The 19,279-nt window shown below is 39.9% G+C and overlaps 1 protein-coding gene across 1 annotated transcript in view; it reads right to left on the bottom strand.

Moving 5' to 3' along the window:
* The window catches only part of RGS22 (regulator of G protein signaling 22), a 136,356-nt gene extending 118,895 nt beyond the window's left edge, over positions 1-17,461 (bottom strand). Inside the window, exons 1-3 of the mRNA XM_034668513.1 lie at positions 17,316-17,461; positions 16,806-16,834; positions 2,349-2,411 (exon numbers count right to left, since the gene is read on the bottom strand). Of these exons, the coding sequence (XP_034524404.1) occupies positions 2,349-2,411; positions 16,806-16,834; positions 17,316-17,340 (117 nt within the window). The 5' untranslated portion in view covers positions 17,341-17,461. The remainder of the gene's footprint in view (positions 1-2,348; positions 2,412-16,805; positions 16,835-17,315) is intronic.
* Between the last annotated feature and the right edge of the window lie 1,818 nt (positions 17,462-19,279).

The raw sequence follows: 19,279 nt of genomic DNA on the forward strand, positions 1-19,279 counted from the left end.
TTTGAGGGCTTTGAGCAGGAAGTAACATGGTTCCATTTATCTGTATTATTATTGTGGCTGTCGTTGTTATTACTATGCTTTACTGAATCCATAATACGTTAAATTTATGGTTCCCTAAAATGCCAGTCCACAATACTCCAAAAAAAGAGAGATCAGTTTGGCACACTCATTCTCAGCAAAGCTATGCTGGCTTCTAACTCTTAGTCAAGTGCTTATAAACCAAACATTACTAATCGGTTCTAGACTCGCCCAGAACTTAGCTTTGAGAATCCATCATTCTTCCTCCCCCATCCCCAAATTCTTTTTTGGAAACCTGTGACCATATTTCCCCTTCTCCCGTCCTGTGGCTTGAAGCATGGGTAGTTAATGGGTAGATTGCATGGTACCACATGCAGATGCAAAGGAATGAGAGATGGCCAGGGTGCGGGGAGGGGGGGGTAGAGAATGAAAAGCAGAAGGATTTGGAGAGACAGAAAACAGGGGAGAAATGGCCCAGGTGGGCTGCAGGGGACATATGAGGGTGAAACTGCAGGGGTCTGCTGGGGTGGGATAAACCCATGACTGAAGAGACACTCTGTCATCTCATCTAAACCCTGAAAGGGATCACACAAAAATGATAATGTCAGTCCTGACTGGATGGCAGGACTATGGCTGAATTTTTTTTTTTTTTTACATTTAAGATAAATTTTCTCTAGTTTTGTTACATCAGTTCTATAATTTAAAATAGATTTTAAAAAAAGAAAGGTAGGGGAATTTATGTTCTGGAGCAAGGAAAAGTCAAGATAATCGCAAATCTTGAGACAATGAAATATAAATCTTGAGAAGCTGAAATCAGACCCAACATAGAGATTTTTCTCTTTAAAATGTCAAAAAAATTGGCAGAAGAATGGAGAATACAGAGCCTAGAGGAAAGACCACATAATCTGAAAGAACAAAATTGTGACAGTTTTGTGATACTGCTGGGGTTTTTATAATATACAACTGGAAGATGAAAGTTGAAAAATCAGACCAAACAAGAACCCATCAGGTATCCTATAATATCACTCAGGCCTGTTGCTGGAAAGGGAGAGGTGTTTGGTGTCTCAACCTAACCCCCATAATGGTTGCAGAGGCCTAGGTTGGCCAAAAGGAAGAGAGAACAGAACTTCTTTTGGAAACAGGAAAGTAAGACAAAACAACAAACATGCATGCCTAGATACATACATACATACAAAAACTAATCTAGGCAAGAAAGTGCAACTAGTACTTCCCCTTCAAAAGACATTTTCAGTGGCTAGGCTTTAAGAGGCTTAACATGTTATGGCCCACTCCCTTTAAAATTACTTGGGGGGCACGTGAGTGGCTTAATCAGTTGAGTGTCCGACTCTTGATTACTGCTCAGGTCATGATCTCGGGGTCCTGGAATCAAACCCCGCGTCGGGCTCCATGCTCAGCGGGGAATATGCTTCAGGATTCTCTCTCTCCCTCTCTCTCTCCCTCTGCCCCTCCCCCCACTCGCACGCTCTTTCTCTCTCTCTTAAGTACATGAATAAATCTTTAAGAATAAATAAAATAAAATAAAATAACTTGTGAATTTTTTATATTCCAAAATTTCCCTGGTAAATATGTTAATGAAAAAAGTGTTTTGCATTTTCGTAACAAATAATGAAAACCTTTTCTTGTCTTTCTTTATCTGACATTCCTGATTAACTTTATTTACTCAGCAATGTGTTTTATGCACCCTCCATTTCACTTTTCCCAGCCCCCATGATACGTAGTCTATCAGTCACTGCTCCCTAAGGCTACAAATCTTTTATTTGGCATCCACCTACATCTTACTTACTATTGATATAAAATTCTAGTTGACTTAAACACAAATTCCACTTTAATATCTGTCCGAGGGGATGCCAATAATTGCCTAGAGGCAAGAAATGTAGTTTCTTCATTTTTTGGATATTTTGTCCTTCTCACCTCTGTTCAAAGCCTGAAATGGTATCAAATACACCAGCATCCAATTTTGTACAGAACACTTTCTTTTTCTAGCTTATCCACATTTATTCTTTTATTATTATTTATTTAATTTTTGTACAGATTACTTTTCAATGGTTAGAAAAATTCCAGCTTTCTTATCCATCCATCCATTCATTCATTCATTTTTATTGTGGTACAACTGACTCAGCTTTCTTCAATAATTCCTAAATATGATTCAAACCCAAATGATTAACTCCATAAAAAGGTATAGACTTTACTTAAATGCTTTAATTAATAGTTCTAAAAAATACTATCCCTGATAAATTTGTCTTACAAGATAATCCAGTGATTATAATTGCTTTGATAATAAATTCTATAGAATATAATAATACACTCACTGGAAGGCTTAGGAATTCATTGAAGTAGTCCACAAGGAAATCATCTGTTGCCAAAGAATCTTCCTGCAAAAACATAAAACACAATATTATGCTTATACTAAGATATTTTAAAACATGCCAGTATTATTCTCTAAGTCTGCTTATCAATAGATTATAAGGTAGATCTTCACATCTTTTTCAGTCTGTCAACAGCAAATCCTTGCTATAAACAGAACACAGTGCTACAATCTCTGGGAGGAAGAAATAACAAAATAGAATGGAGCATACTCTTCAAAGATTTTGCTAGTATGCCCAACTAGAAAACAGAACACATGAAAAATATAGCACATTACTTAAAAGAAATGTAGTACAAACCATCATACATGGTAAATTTCCCACAGACTTATTTCCATACATTTATGTATATATCTTATTTATTTATATTCTATATATTTCATAAAAAATAATAGCAGAATCAATAAAGACAGAACCAGTATTTGGAATTAAAATGAAATTCAGAATGTGTATTTCTTAAATTGCCCAATGGAAGTGATAAACCAAGGAAAGAAAATATTCTACTGCTTCCTCCTTACAATGAGATCGCTTCAGTAATCTGAGTCCTGCTTAACTTTTGTGTGAAGAAACTTTGACAGTGCATATGTTCTAAGCATAAAGATTGTATATATTTTTTCCATAACTATCTCACCCACCAACATAGTTGCTTTTAAAATTGGCAAAATTGGAAAGCCACTGCCAAGAACAAATTCTCTCTTCCAAATAAAACACCTTATTTTATTAGCAATTGTTTCCATTGTGTCAAAAGCACATCACAGCATACTCTGTTATATAGAACATGTGTTTATTTTGTTATTCATAATTATATTTCCACTTTGCAAATCTAACATGAAAGTTGACAATATGTCACAGTGCTATTATTTCCATATGGCTGATTATTTTCTTCTTATTTTGGCCAATTTAAAAAATTTGTTGAGTATAGTGTTGCAGTAAAAGGAAGATATTGTAGCATATTAACTTGGAAAATACATTGTTCAGGGTAATATTTTTAAGTATCTGTAGTCCAATTGGAAGAGAGTGATACAAAACCACATACATAACCTTGTATATCAAGGAACTTACTAAAAATTTGTGAGCTTTTAAAACAACAACAAACTCAGGATTTAGTTTACTAAAAACCTCAACTAATTAGAACAACGGCAAGGAACTTCGGATCTCATAAACCTTCTACATTCATAGTAGCGCCTCAGTAATATATCCTCAAAGCTCTGCTCATGAAGATCTAGTAAAGCAGAACAGAGCAGATACCATTTGGTGAAGCCTTCATACAGCTAATAAGCTTTCAAATTTTACCTTTCAATGTGACTTTAATTTTCCGGACTTTATTCAGTGAACTGCCGACTTTCTGCTAACTCTTAGGAGAAATCAACTGAATTTAATAAATATTTTTTAGGAGCTCCCAGATGGAAGATGGCACTGTGTACAATAAGGGTGGCCAGACTTCGCACTATTGGGCTCGTGATCAAAAATCCTCAGATGGGGAGCGTGAGTATTTTTAATTAATAACAGTGATGGATCATTGTCTCTTGTTAATTTTTCTAAAATAGCATTGTATTTTAAAATTTCACCTCTAAAACAGAATGTATATTTCACAGAGTCAGGGGGACCTACATATTGCCTAGAATTTGGTCGACCACAGAGCCAGAAACCTCTAGATAATCCTCGGATTCATATATTCATTTCCTGATGCCTCACCCTTCTCAGAGACTCTAACTCACTGATGTCTACACTCTCTGTGATGAAGTAACTGTTTTGTTGTGTTTTTTTCCCTAATCCCTAAGTTTCAGACAAATAACTTGTAAAATACAATAAGAATGAATTAACTAGAAAATGAATAAAAGATAAACATAATACAAAAGGCCAATTGTTGATTAATAAACTCAATAGATACAAGCATACTGTCAACACACCGTCAAGTTTCTAAGCGTTTTCTCTCGATTTCTGAACTCATCTCAGCAAGGACTAAGAGTCTCAGGTGGCTCTGGTCCACAAACCCTCATCAGGCAGCACTGCCCTGACACCCTGATGAGCAGTTTGTTTTCAGGAACCTGAGGTCCCCCTGAAACTGAGCCACCCTGTAGGGCATTTCCTTGGCATGCAGTCACACCCTTGGGTTTGCATTCACAACCACAGAAATTCAAAAGTATTCAAAAACACCAAAATCTGGATTTCTTTTCTGAAGTTGTATCTTCCTTTCTTCCCATATGAAATATCAGCACTTCTGCTACTATTAGGGAAGTTCTACAATAGAAATAAGCATGAGGCTGACCTGGGTGGCTCAGTCGGTTGAGTGGATGGGCATCTGCCTTCGGCTCAGGTCATGATCCCATGATCCCGGGGTCCTGGGATTGAGCCCCTCGTCCTCCCTGCTCAGCAGGGAGTCTGCTTCTCCCTCTGCCCCCACCCCCAGTCTTTCTCTGTCTCTCAAATAAATAAAATCTAAAAAAAAAAGAAAAAGAAAAAGAAAGAAGGAAAGAAAGAAAGAAAGAAAGAAAGAAGAGAGAAAGAAAGAAGCATGGTCTCTGAGTGACATTTTCTCCATCCTCCTGTTGTACTTTAACGGGAAGGCCTGCACTTCTCTAAACAAATGAGCATTACCTTCCCACCGAAGTTTCTAGACCAATGCATTCAGACATCTTGTCATAATGAGAATCTTCATTCAACCCTTTACTTATTATTTATCTTTATTTATTAAGGATTTTAATAAACCCTTGATTCTCAAAACTCTTTATTTAAAAAAAAAATTTTAAGGCCTTGATCTGAAGAAGCAGCTCCGTTATTCTAGTAAGTCTCCACAATCTAGTCACATGGTCATATTAAAATGAACTAAGTCGCCATATTTCAAATAACCAATAAACTGGTGATGGTTATTAATGGTACAATCAAGAACACTGAGTTACAATCAATTCCTCCATTACATCATTCCATGAACCCGACTTCAAAATTTGCAACACAGAATCTCTGTTGAATGATGCAATGGAAGGCAGGAACATTTTTTAGAATTGAATACACACTTGAAACCTGTTTTTTCAAGTACTACAGGTGTGCCATCTGTGAAAATGAAGTCAGCTTTTCCGTTTTTAGTCCAAACTTCTCAAGTTTCTTCCTGAAAGAGGGTTAAGCAAAATAGTTTATATGGGCTGGCTAATTACAGTGGACAAAAATTTTTTTGCTTAAAAATTTATTTTGCTGCACCCTCAAATCAGATAAACTACAATGAGTTCACCAATCTAAAAGATGCAAGATATACAAAGAAGACCTTGTAAATAAGGAAGATGAAATATGATAAACACAGACATAAACCATAGTCCAAGAAAGAATATGATCCATACCAGAGGAAAATTATAATATCAAATGTTTCCTCACAAAGAAAGGAAACATACTATCTGGTAGGAGGAATCAGAAGAGACTCAAGCAGAAAAAAAATGGCATTTGAAATAACTTCAAATTCTATAATTAGAAATATATATATGAGAGGCAATAATGCAGAGTACAGAAAGAAATGCGTGAGCAAAGAAAGGCGGAAAGCAAAACATAGTAAAGGTGATCACAGTTAGCTAATGGCAGAAGTAGAAAAATAATCCAAGTTTCCAACTTCCTTTCAAGCCATTCACACATTAAACCAAAGCCATTCATCTAATTTCCAATGCAGAATCCAGTACTGATCGACAGTAGATTAGGAATACTCTCATCAATCAGTGGATAGGACAGACCCTGTTTCCAAAATTACACCAACCAGGATGCACCTATTTTTGCTGCTTCTTCCTAAAGTACACATAGTCTTTCTTTTCTCCTTCTAAACAGAGCTTCCCACTAAGATGCAATGAAACGCCATCTGACAATAGAATTCAATGGGTCAAGTCAAAGAGGACCCCTTCAGCCTTCAAGGCAACCAGGCACAGCCAGGGATGGCTGGAGCTTCCAGGATTGTGACCTCTGGTTGTAAGCAACCTGGTTTGGGACTCCTCGTGTCCATCCCCCTCCCTTGGAGAAGGCGATTGATGAGTTACATCCCACACCTACTGCTCCTCTGTAAGACACTTAGCATAGCCAAGGAGTTGCTCAAGCTCCTGGACATAGATTTATTAGCTATCTGCAGAGCATATCGCTGTCCCATGAAGCTGCCAGAAGAGTTTGTTTGAGATGTCCAAGAAAACAGTGCACAGCCAAAGGTGCTGACAGCTTGGAGGAAGGGGGGAAGGGAGAGCCTGGAAGGCTACAGATGATGGCCCCAAATCTCTGCCTTCACATATATCAGATATTTCTGTCTATTGGTAACTGATGTATGCCTGTAGTATGCCTAGCCAGGCTACATACAAGGTGATCACTCAAAAAATGTATGAATATACTGCAACATAGTTTCGTCATTATTTTGAAATAGTTGATATGAAACATTTTATTGATTTCTAAATCAATTTGTCTACCCTAAGAAATTTTGACATTATATTTGTCATGAGAAAAAGAACTACTAAATTTCAATTTCAACTCCTGCAATTTTGAATGGTTACAAAAAAAAAAGTCTAAAAAATTTTAACTCTTATTGGGTGAAACAGTTTCTTACCAACAGAAACTATTCAAGAATTTTAAGAGATCACCATTAAAAAAATCTTGATTGGTAACCACATACAGACATTTCAACCATAAAACTTGATATTAAAAAGTTGCCTACATCCAAAAAGGAAATTAAGAAAATAATTCCATTTACAAAGAAATTTGCTGCAAAGAAGTAAGAGAAGACATAAATACATGGAAAAACATACCATGTTGATGAATTGGATGACAATATTAAGATGACAATACCACTCAAAGCAATCTACAGTTTTGTACTAAAATCCCAATAACATTATTATAACAGATCTCCACCAAAATCCCAATAATACTCTTTTTTGCAGAAATAGAAAAATTCATCCTAAAACTCATATGGAATTTCAAGGGACCTCAAATAGCCAAAACCATCTTGAAAAATAACCAATTTGGAGGACTCACATAGCCTGATTTCAATACTTACTTACTACAAAACTACAGTAATCAAAACAGTATGGCATAAAAAACAGAGCTATAGACCACTGGAATAGAGTTCATAAATAAACCCTGTCAGACAGGGTCAGATGATTTTCAACAAGGGTGCTAAGACCATTCAGTGTGGAAAGGGCACTATTTTTCAACAAATGGTGCTAGAAAACTGAATATCCACACACAAAAGAATGAAGTTGGATCCTCACCTTATACCATACACAAAAATTAACTCAAAATGGATGAAAGACCTAAACATAAGAGCTAAAACTATAAAATACTTACCAAAAAAACATAAAGATAAATCTTCATGACCTTGTATTTATTTGCCAATGGATTCAAAAGCATGAGCAACAAAAGAAAAAAATGGACTTTACGAAAATTTTAAAATTTTGTGCATCAAAGGCATCTATTAAGAAAGTGAAAACACCACCTACAGAACGTGAGAAAATATCTACAAATCATATATACGATAAGCAAGAAAAAGATAAACAATCCAAATTTTTTAAATGGGCAAAGGTCTTGAATAGACATTTCTCCAAAGAAGATATTCAAATAGTCAATAAGCACATGAAAAGATCTCATCACTAGCAATAAGAGAAATTAAAATCAAAACCACAATGAGATGTCACTTCACATCTACTAAGTGGGTCACAATTTAAAAAAAAAAGTAAAATAACAACTATTGGTGAGGATGTGGACAAATTGGAACCTTTATACACTGCTGGTGGGAATGTGAGATAGTGCAGCTGCTTTGCACAGTGTGACAATTCCTCAAAAAGTTAAATATATGATTACCATACGACCCAGCAATTCCAGTTCTGGGTATATGCTCAAAAGAACTGAGCAGGGACTCATACAGAATTTTGTACACCCATGTTTCTAGTGGCATTATTCATAATAGCCAAAAAGTGGAAACAACTCAAATGTCCATTGACATACCAAAGGATAAACAAGATGTGTTTATGGAATGTTATTCAGCCTAAAATAAAGGAATGAAATTCTGATTCATGCAACAACATGAATTGAAACATGATCCTTGAAAATGTTATACTAAATAAAATAAGCCAGATGCAAAAGGACAAATATTGTATGATTCCACTTACAGGAGGTACCTAAAATAGTCAAATCTGTAAAGACAGAAAGTAGAATAATGGTAACCAGAGGCTTGGGAGGGGTAATGGGAAGTTATTGTCTAATGAATACAGAGCCACCCAGTTGGGAATCCTACTCTTGATTTCGGCTCAGGTCATGATCTCAGGGTCATGAGATTGAGTCCTGCATCAGGCTTTGTGCTGGGCATGGAGCCTGCTTGGGATTCTCTTTCTCCCTCTCCTGCCTTTACCCCCTTACCCCCACTTGTGCTCTCACTCTCTCTAAAAAAACTTGAGAGAGAGAAATGTTTAGGGTTGATGGATATCTTAGGAATGCCTGCAACTTACTTTGAAACATATTTAAAAAGTGGATGGATGGATAGATGGCATGGTGGATAAAAACAGGTAAAAACAAATGTAGCAAAATGTTAACTGCGACATCTTGATGGTGGGTATATAGGTGTTCACTATACAATTCTTTCAACTTCCTTGTATGTTTAAATTTTTTCATAATATAGTGGGTTGGAGACTTATGTATAAGGAAACAATACCCAAGTTTCTTGGCACCTTATGGACAGTCTTCTTAGCCTCCTGCATACTAAATGAAAGATCCCAAATCACTATCATCCTCTCTAGAATAAAGCCCTGGACATTTGATCATCTTCTGACTGCTACCCTGGGATCCCATCCACTAAGGGTCAGACCCCTAGCACCTCTGCTTCACCCTCCTGGTCATAACATGCCAAACTTTATCTTCCCTACGCATCCTTAACCACACCACACTATGAATCAGTCTTTCTTTTTTTTTTTTTAAAGATTTATTTATTTATTTGACAGAGATAGAGACAGCCAGCGAGAGAGGGAACACAAGCAGGAGGAGTGGGAGAGGAAGAAGCAGGCTCATAGCGGAAGAGCCTCATGTGGGGCTCAATCCCACAACGCCGGGATCACGCCCTGAGCCAAAGGCAGACGCTTAACTGCTGTGCCACCCAGGCGCCCCTGAATCAGTCTTTCTAACCACATTTCAATTAATACAAAGAGATCCACCTGTCCCCCAATACCCAATCTTTTCTATCACAAAAAGAGTTTACGATGAATGCAATTTGGCTACTGCCCAGCTGTCCAACCCCAACTCAGACAACCATACTTCAGGCATAGCAATTTTTTCTACAGTTCTGCACCTTTGCACATGCTAATTATTCTACCTAGAAAATCTTTTCTTGCCTTATTCTCCTGCCTATGCTTTTACTTTCCCAAAAGTCATCTATGTTGCCCCATCACAATCTTTAATACTTCATATTAAAACTGCCTGGTCACACGTCTCACAGACTGGATCATGAATTTTTGGAAGAAAAAGACTGTTTTTTATTCATTTTTTAAATTCCCAATGCTTTTAGGGACACCTCAGTAACTCAATTGGTTAAGTGGCTGACTTAGTTTTGGCTCAGGTTATGGTTTTCGGATCCTGGGATAAAGCTCGCATTGGGCTCCACGCTCAGCATGGACTCTGCTTGAGATTCTTTCTTCCTCTCCTTCTGCTCTTCCCCCTGCTCTTTCTCGCTCTCAAAACAAATAAGTAAATCTAAATAAATTTATAAATTCTCAATGCTTTTAGAGAATAGATAATTACAATATTTTTGTTGAATGAATTCTTGAATGATTAAGGACATGAAAGCTGAAAAGACTGATAATCTAAGAGAGACTCTAATAAAACAATATTAATAAAATAAAAAGGAGAGATGCTGCTAAAAGATGAAAACAGTCAGAAAAGGAGAACACAAGATGAAACAAGCTCACAAAGAGCCTTGTTGAAAGTGTACCTTGCTTACATCAAAGCATTCTGGGAAATTTAAGAGCTCATAGAACATTTCTCTGACCTTTACTGGTTCACAAAATTGACTGTATTATGAATGTACTATATGAACGAGGGAGAAAATAAGGGTAGCTCGGGACGCCTGGGTGGCTCAGTTGATTAAGCATCCGCCTTCAGCTTGGGTCATGGTCCCAGGGTCCTGGGATCAAGTCCCACATTGGCCTCCTTCCTTGGTGGGGAGGCTGCTTCCCCCTCTCCCTCTGCCTGCTGCTCCCCTGCCTGTGCTCCCTCTCTCTCTCTGACAAATAAATAAATAAAATCTTAAAAAAAAAAAAAAAGAAAGAAACTAAAGGTAGCTCATACATTGAAGACCAGAAGTATGGACTCTCCTTTCATTCCCAAGAGTTATCATCACAAATTACAATCAGCACCTATCCAGCAGTACTTTTCTATTTGATTTCTGTTCTCACTCTCTCTATTAGAAGAAATTCTCAAAGACCTGGGGAAGGTAAAGGAAGCTCTCAATTCCCTTTCATTCAGTTTCATCTGGAATCATACCTACTTGGCTTTAGTCAGTTCATTTGGCTAATACCCTAAGGATTTATCCCTGCACAAAGGTCCTTACAACCTGATATTCTCATTTAAAAGAGAGAGATTATCTTCCACCTTTTCTCACCTCTTCTTCCATTTTACACCTTACCCATGGGTAGAGTCCTAATGCAATTTTGGTTCAAACCTCAACATTCACACTTAAACATAAACACCTTACCCTCTTATTGTTTCACATTAAAGGTCATCTCTGCAATCAGAAACTATACCACTGTGGGGAATAGTGGCTGACGATGTGTGTCCCCAGTAGGGCCTAATAAAGCGATATGTGCAAGTAATTGCTTAACAATATACTCGTTATATTACTTATTGATGGAACCTCTAATGCAGTTTCTGCAGTTCTACAAAACATCAGAAAATTTGATTCCAACCAGAGAACTGGACTCCATAGAGATGGAAGAATTCCAAACGGCCTAACACTTTCCAAAGTACCTCCAGGACCTGTCTCAGTTTCCAAATGACTTACTGGAAACACTTCTGACACACCCTCCTAAGGAAAGAAAGGGAACTGGGGGAAAAGAAGGAATGGTGCCTACATCCATCTGCTCTTGCCCTCCACCATTTCCACAGAACGCCACCTCTGTGTTTATTATAAGTTCATTCAACCTACACAAACAACAGAGCATGAATTTGAACAAGCTAAGGATTAGCTAAAAATTAATATCATTTTTAACAAGTAAAATACAGTAAATACTGCATGAAGCTAGTCTCTCCCATTTTGATGGTAAAAATAAAGAGATCTGCTTTTTTTTTTTTTTTACTTCTGCCTTTTTTAAATGGCATCTGCTTTTAAAGTTAATGAAACTGTGGGCTTCATGTACCAGACTATTTTCCGAAAAAGAAATCTTTGGGGGCGCCTGGGTGGCGCAGTCGTTAAGCGTCTGCCTTTNTTTTTACTTCTGCCTTTTTTAAATGGCATCTGCTTTTAAAGTTAATGAAACTGTGGGCTTCATGTACCAGACAATTTTCCAAAAAAGAAATCTTTGGGGGCGCCTGGGTGGCGCAGTCGTTAAGCGTCTGCCTTCGGCTCAGGGCGTGATCCCGGCATTCTGCGATCGAGCCCCACATCGGGCTCCTCCACTGGGAGCCTGCTTCTTCCTCTCCCAATCCCCCTGCTTGTGTTCCCTCTCTTGCTGGCTGTCTGTCTCTGTCAAATAAATAAATAAAATCTTAAAAAAAAAAAAAATCTTTGTACTACAACATTTTTACTCTACAGAGACTACTTTTGAGGAATGACATGCCCTCCTGCATAGTTTCAAACAATTTTTAGGGGTGTCTAGGCTCTGTTGTTTAAATGTCGACCCTTGGTTTTGGCTCCGGTCATGATCTCGGGGTGGTGGTATTGAGCCCTGGGTCGGGCTCCTTGCTCAGTGGGGAGTCTGCTTAAAAGATTCTCTCCCTATGCCTCTCCCTCTCCAAAAAAAAATAAATAAATCTTTTTAAAAAAAATTTAAGGCACAAGAAAAAAATATGATTATTTTGGATTTAAATCAAGTAATTAAGCCTTTAAAATGAATTTATTTTCTATTTTAAAGTTAAAAACAATTTAGCAGTCACTCTCACTTTAAACTCTTCTCAATGTATACCTAACGCATAATGAAATCCCAATGTAACATAAAGCAGTCTGAACTCTACTTTTCTTGTTATGACAGATTTATATTTTGGTTTTTATGGGATATAAAAATGAAAAGGGCTTGGACAGAGAGAAGTGATGAAAAGAAGCATTCACTTTATCACTTTTATTACTTGAATTATTTATAAGAATATTCATCTATTACTTTTATAATTAAAAATATATCCCCAGAGGAACTGATGAGAAAATTGAATGTATTAACATTTTTCTATGTATTTTCCCTAAGAGAGAATTATCAAAAACCAGTCAAAGACAAAGCTAACAAAGACACTGAAGCAGAAGAATGCCAGGAGAGAGGTGCTTAAGAAATACAGAATATGTATCAAAAGAAACTTAGCAAAAGAAGATAATAAATGAAGCATAGCATAATGTATAGAGAAGTTGAATCACTCTGTAGTACATCTGAAACTAATGCAACAGTGTGTGTCAACTCTAAAAATTTTTTAAATAAAACAAAAAATAAATGAAACAAATCACACTAATTATCACATATGAAAATATCCATCCACCAAAATCTATTAATCATCTAATAGCATATTCTGGACATCGTGCTACACACCACAGGGAATACTAAGATGTACTGAGACCCAGGACCAGACCTGTAGGAATTCACAATTGTGTGAAGACATTGCAAATTTCACACATAAAAAGTTAAAATATATACAAGGCAATGTGTCCCTGACAACAAATGATTTATTCTAAAATTTTTCTAGGCTCCCTTGCAACTAAATGTGGTCATGTAACCAAACTGCGGTCAATGGAATGTAAGCAGAAGTGTTGCATCTTTCTTCTGGAAAGCTAACGCCACTCCTACGTCATAATCCCATCTGACAGCTTCAGCTCCAGCATCACATCCTCATTCCAGCCAGCAGAAAAGAAGAAAAGGGCCTGTTCTCTCCCTTTGCACGTTAGATAGAGTCAGTTAGACCCGGGTTCTAATTGTGGCTTGACCACGTACTAGCTGTGTGATGTAGTGGTCAGTTATCTCATCTCTGTAAACATCAGCTAGAAAATGTAGTCTAATCTAGAAAGCAACGTGTCTAGCATAAATTGTAGGGAAAGGGTAGAATCAATGTGGGGGAGCCAGAGAGCTCTGCCACATTATTTTTCTAAGACTATTAATGAGAAAAAATTATTTTGACAACAGAGAAAAACAGAGGTAAATATATGTGCAAGGCATGAGTTATCTCATCTACCGATAATCCTGGGTGAGCACATGAATCAGAGGAGCTGGTCACAAACCAGTCTCCACTGCAAGCTGCACAGAGTTCAAAGGCAGTCTGGACGACGTGAGGTTGCCATTGAGGAGGTGATCTGGGCCCTGAAGGGTGTGCAAGACTGGGAAAGAGACAGGGAGGGCAACTGAGACAAAACCCCACGGCAAAGGCAAGAAGGCAAGAGGAACATTTTGGCAAGAACAGAAGGAATGTGGAAGTACTTTATAATCCCAAAACACTACGCACATTGTCTATCACACAGAAAGTATTAGGAGGTAAGGTTAAAAAAAGGCTAAAAAGTTATAGAAAAGATTGTGAATGCCGACAGGAGGTGTTTGACTTTCTGGCTCTGCCAGTTACTAGATGTGTGGCCTCAGGCCAAGTTGGTTAATGGTTGTGGACTTCAACTTCCTCATCAGTGAAACGTGGGTGATTAATAACCACCTAATGGAGCTGTTTTGAGGTTAAATACTAGCCTGTAGTCAGCATTCAATAAATAGGAAGATTAATAAAAGAGCTGAGCAATCAAGGAACGTGGTAATTCTTTAAAAGAGTTAACAGCCATCTGACAGCCAGGGGAGGAGTGACGGGAGGAGGAGAATCTGAAGGTAGACAGAGCAAAGCAACATCATCCCGCACAGGCAATGCACAGGAGTTTACACTTTAAGCTTTAGGCCAAGAAAAATTGGAGTTGACAGAGGGAATATTGGAGGCAGTGATATCAGTTAGGACTACTGCCAGAGTCCAGGCCCAGGGATGAGGGCCTGAAATAAGACAGTAGCTGTGAGGATGGAGAAAAAGACCCGGCTAGGAAAGGAACTTGGTAAATGATTTCAGGCGTGAGGTGAAGAAAGGGGAAAAAGTTCTGGCTTCTTGGACGGCTGAATGGCCAGTGGCATCACTAACCAAAACAAGAAAAAAAGGAAGAAAAACAGCACAGGGCTGAGGGGAGCAGAGAGATAAGCTCACTTTATCACACTCTTGAAAAAGAGAGCGTGAAATATGACTGTGGTGGTGATGCAGGGACATCCAGATGATGAAGGTGTCCCATAACCCAGCGGATATAGGGTTCTGGCGTCAGAAAAGGTGTCTGGACTGGTGATGTATAGATCTGGAAGTCCTGCGAAATAAGAGTAGCTAAAACTACAGGAGAAGAAGAGCTCCCCCAGAGGGAGTCTGTGGAACAGAGTCCTGAAGAAGGTCAACACTTTCATGGGCCAAGAAAGAGAAGCCAGAAAGGAGGACATCAACAGGAGAGACGGGAAACCAGGAGATGGTGGTATCAGACACACCAAGAGAAAGAGGGGTGGCTGATGGAGTCTGTGCTGTTACCAGTTCCCAAACAGTTACAAAGACCTGAGGGGTCAGCAGGCTACTCAAATGCTGCTGAGTGCTTCTCAAAGAGTTTATGGTGGAATTGTATGGGAAAGACTGGCTTCAGAAACGCGGACCTTCCGCGGGAATGAAGAACAGTTCCCGAAGCAGTTTAAAGAAATGTGCCGCTACCCAGGGTTACACCAAGACAAGAAGAAGATGGGTGGAGTTTCTGGCATTGCTATTTGTGCCTCTATCTTGATGTCCATCTGTCTGTCTGTCTTTCTCTCGGTAGTGCACCAAAGGTCCAGAAGGGTGAAAATGGAAGGTGCAAGCAGATACAGCCCCTTGCCCTCTCCTCTCAGACCCCCTCCCTGCTAAACTGTAAACTTTTTGAGACTTATCTTTAGCATCTAGTAGTGCACTGTGAATATAAAGGCACTCAAGTTTGTTGAATAAAAAGCCAGAAGCAAATAAGATAATTGGCCAACAAGAGAAATAAGTGCTAGAAGACATAAGCCAAATAGCACAGAGAAGTGGTGAAGGGGAAGAAAAATTCTTCTCTGCCCTAAGGTCTTCCAGCTAGACTAAGAATTGCATTTAAATGAGACAGATTAACAGGAGAAGATCAGATTTAATAGTGTACACATGGGGAATTCACAAAGACACGGAAATTCCAAAGATAAGCAAAAGGAGGCATATATGTTGTTCTGACTCAAGGAGAAGGGGAAGAGAGCTGGGACTCCAAGGGAAAGAGAGCCATTCACAGGAAGATGAAAAAGAGTAAATGTTTGGTAAACAAATGTGTTCTGGGCCACTCGGAAACAATGGGACGCGGAGGACTTGGATCAAACAGGCCTTGCCGGGTTCCTCCCCATCTACCGTTCCTCGTTCATACCATAATGTCATTCTCTGTGCTGATAGTTCTCTTCCTGGATTCTCTATCTAAATTCTTTTTAGGCAGTTGCGGGAGAGGTAAAGAGCTGTTCCTGAATCTGCTGGGTTTCAACCGCTTTTTAACTCAAAATAATCTTCATGCCAAAGTGGCCCATATTGAGACAGCCTGCCCTCAGCCCCTACAGTGGTTTGGGCTCTTGGAATAAAAATCCAGCCTTAGAAGGAAACAGGCCCTGCTACCTCCTATCTGGCTGTTTAACTTTGAGCAAGTTCCTTAAATATCCAACAGGAGTTACAATGGAACCCAACCTAAATATAGCGGTCACCTAGATTATCAAGTATATCACATACTTGGCAAAGTACTTATTACTACTCAACTCACCAGAAGTCTGATCTGGTGAAGAAAACATTTAGTACATTTTTTAAGTAATTATAACTATCAATTGACCACTTGTTATCACTCAGTGCCATCTACGAATGTTTACACAACCAGGGGCTGCACCACCACATCACAATAAAACCACGGATATAAAACCCAGCTCTCACGGAGTCATGAAAGAGTTTAGAGAAATTAAATGAGGTCATTTATGTAAAAGAACTTTAACAGTAAATAGCATCCACCATAAAAATCAACTGGCCTAGAAGGTACCTGTTAAAGAATGTAAAAATGCCTTGTACTCAGCACCACTGCTCCCAAGCCAAAGCTTCTATTCATTTGGCAAAAAGGAGAAGAGAAAATATACAGCTTTTTTCTACCATCTATGATTTTTAAAAGCCAAGGGGGAAAAAATAGCCCTCTAAAATTGTACTTACAAATCCTTCTTCTGTAATATCTGGTGGCTCTGAAACAAGATAAGATATGACATTATCTCACTCAAATCTGATTTCCTTTTAAAGTAAATGAAATAATTTGAGACAGCACCTAGCCCTGCTTTATACATGGGCAAGCTCAGTAAAATTTTGGCCCTCTGTTCATTCTCTGCACATGGATTGAATTTTAAGTTGGAATTCAAGGTGGAAGTGGGAAGGAAAGGCCTCTGGAATCCAGCTTGGTCACTAATTCACTGTGACCCTGAAGTTAACCTTGTAGGCTTCCATTATTCCAGCTGCAAAACGAAGAATGAAGCAAGACCAAAGAAGACGGTGCCAATGAGGCAATGCAAACGGGGGTCGTCGGGGGCCAAGGGTAGTGGGAGGGGTGAAATGCGCAATAAAACGCTGAGAGAGAGCAGTGGAGCCAGGTTTTGGAAGGTATGGAAGGGGGGCGCCCGGGCGAGAAGTCACGTCCAGAGGCGGGTGTGTGGTCCCCGCCGCCGCACCTACCCGCGGTGAGCCGCTTCTCGGGCATGCCGCCGCCGTTGCCCGCGCCCGGGGCTCGCGCGGGGCCGTCAGGGCGCCATCGGCCGGCAGCGCCCGTCTGTCCCCGGGAGCGGGAGCCCGAGCGCACGCCGACGCTGAGCGGCGCGCGCGGCCCCNCAGGGGCGGACGCCGTCGCCAGGGGCTGGGGGACCCGCGGCTCCGGCCTGTTCCCGCACATTCAAGAGCCTGGCCGCACCGTCCAGGAAACTGGGTGAACGCTGACTAGAAACGAGCCGCCGGCGAGTGGGTGCGGGAGTGAGGGCCGGGTGGGCTGGTCCTGAGAAGAGGAGGAAGAAAGGGGCGTCGGGCCTCAGGAGTTTGCTTGATACGGAAGGAGGACCTACAGCGCCTAGCCCATTCCCAGCTGCAGGAAATGCCTATCTCAAAAGTTAAATATTCGTGTGCTTTAGGAACCGCATCTGCCCCACCTTTTTGCTTCAATCGGTTACGACGCCTTCATTTTCAAGATATCTAAGCTTTAAACATTACCAGAGGAGGCTGTCGACGACAGGATCAATACATTGAAGATGTCCATAGTGTGTGTTCCGGGAAAAGTTATGATGGAAGTAAAAAGTGAAATTCGAAAAAAGAAAAACGGTACTTCTAATTAAGAGGAGGGGGAGGGGGGAAGGAGAACAAGATTTTTAGAAAAGTCATAGTCAACCCAGATTTCCAATCCAGGCAGATTTCCACCTCCAGCGTAAGAACCCTAAACCCAATTGCTTGCTGTACCCACACAGCGGTGGCTCTTTCTTGGATGCTTCCAAATCAAAATACCCAAAAGGAAATCTATATTTTCCCCCATTCCTTATCTTCAAAGATCATCTTTCTGCATAAATCCTGTGTTCAGTAAGTGGTACCTTCATCTACCAGGTGACTCAAGCTGGAAAACCCATATTTAGACAAACACCAGGTCCTGCCAACTCTACCTTAAACTATTTCTGGAATCTGGAATCTTCTCTCCACTCTCATGAACAACCAGAGCCTTAGCCAGGCTCCCATGCAGAGTGTTGTAAAAAGTTCCTTAACTTGTCCCTCTTCCACTGTTTGCTTTCAGTGGAGTTCCCCTTAAATCCATTTCCCTTGCTGAAAGCAAAACAATCTCTCAAAATATGACTCTGACCTACTTAAAACCTTCAGTGGCTCCATATTTGCCTCCTACACTGTGGGGGACATCCATCGCCTGTCAGGGTCCTGCAGGTGTGTGAATGCTTGAGCAAGCAACGAGTGAGACGATGGGTGCTCATAGAGCAAGGAACCAGAATGCTCCCCTGCCTAGTATAGTTACTGCCTTTTCAATAGTACATAGGCAAAGAGAAAAATAAAACTATAAACCACTACTTGGACCAAACAAAATCAGAGGGCCAAATGAAGTCAAGGGTGAGTAGTGAAAGCAAATAGAAAGGCAAAGGGAGGTGTGAGGCAAAAAATCATGGAAGGGCTTTGTCGGCCCTTGCAAAGAACCCCCCCCCCCAGGTTTCATCCTGAGTGAAATGCATACCATAGAAGTTTTGAGCAGTGAAGTACTATGATGTATTTTTATTTGAAAAGGATCACTCTGGGTGCTATCTGGGAGTGTAGACAAGAACAAGTAGAAGCAGACAGGAGCTGATAGTGGCTCAGACCAGGGTGGTAGCAGTAACAGGTTTGAGAAGAACTCGGATCCTACATATATTTTAAAGGTAGAGGCAAGGGTATTCCTGACAAGTTGGTTGTGGGGATGAAACAAAAAGTAGCTGAGAATAACTCAACGATTATGGCAACCAGAAGGCTGGGGTCGCCATCATTGGAGATGGGAAATGCTGTGGGTGGACCATGTTGTGGGGGAGAGTTTAGGAAGTTTATGAGCCTGGATGCCTGGGTGGCTCAGTCGGTTAAGTGTCTGCCTCTGGCTCAGGTCATGATCCCAGGGTCCTGGGATCAAGCCC

This window comes from Ailuropoda melanoleuca, chromosome 9, assembly GCF_002007445.2.
Source record: "Ailuropoda melanoleuca isolate Jingjing chromosome 9, ASM200744v2, whole genome shotgun sequence".
Taxonomy (NCBI): domain Eukaryota; kingdom Metazoa; phylum Chordata; class Mammalia; order Carnivora; family Ursidae; genus Ailuropoda; species Ailuropoda melanoleuca.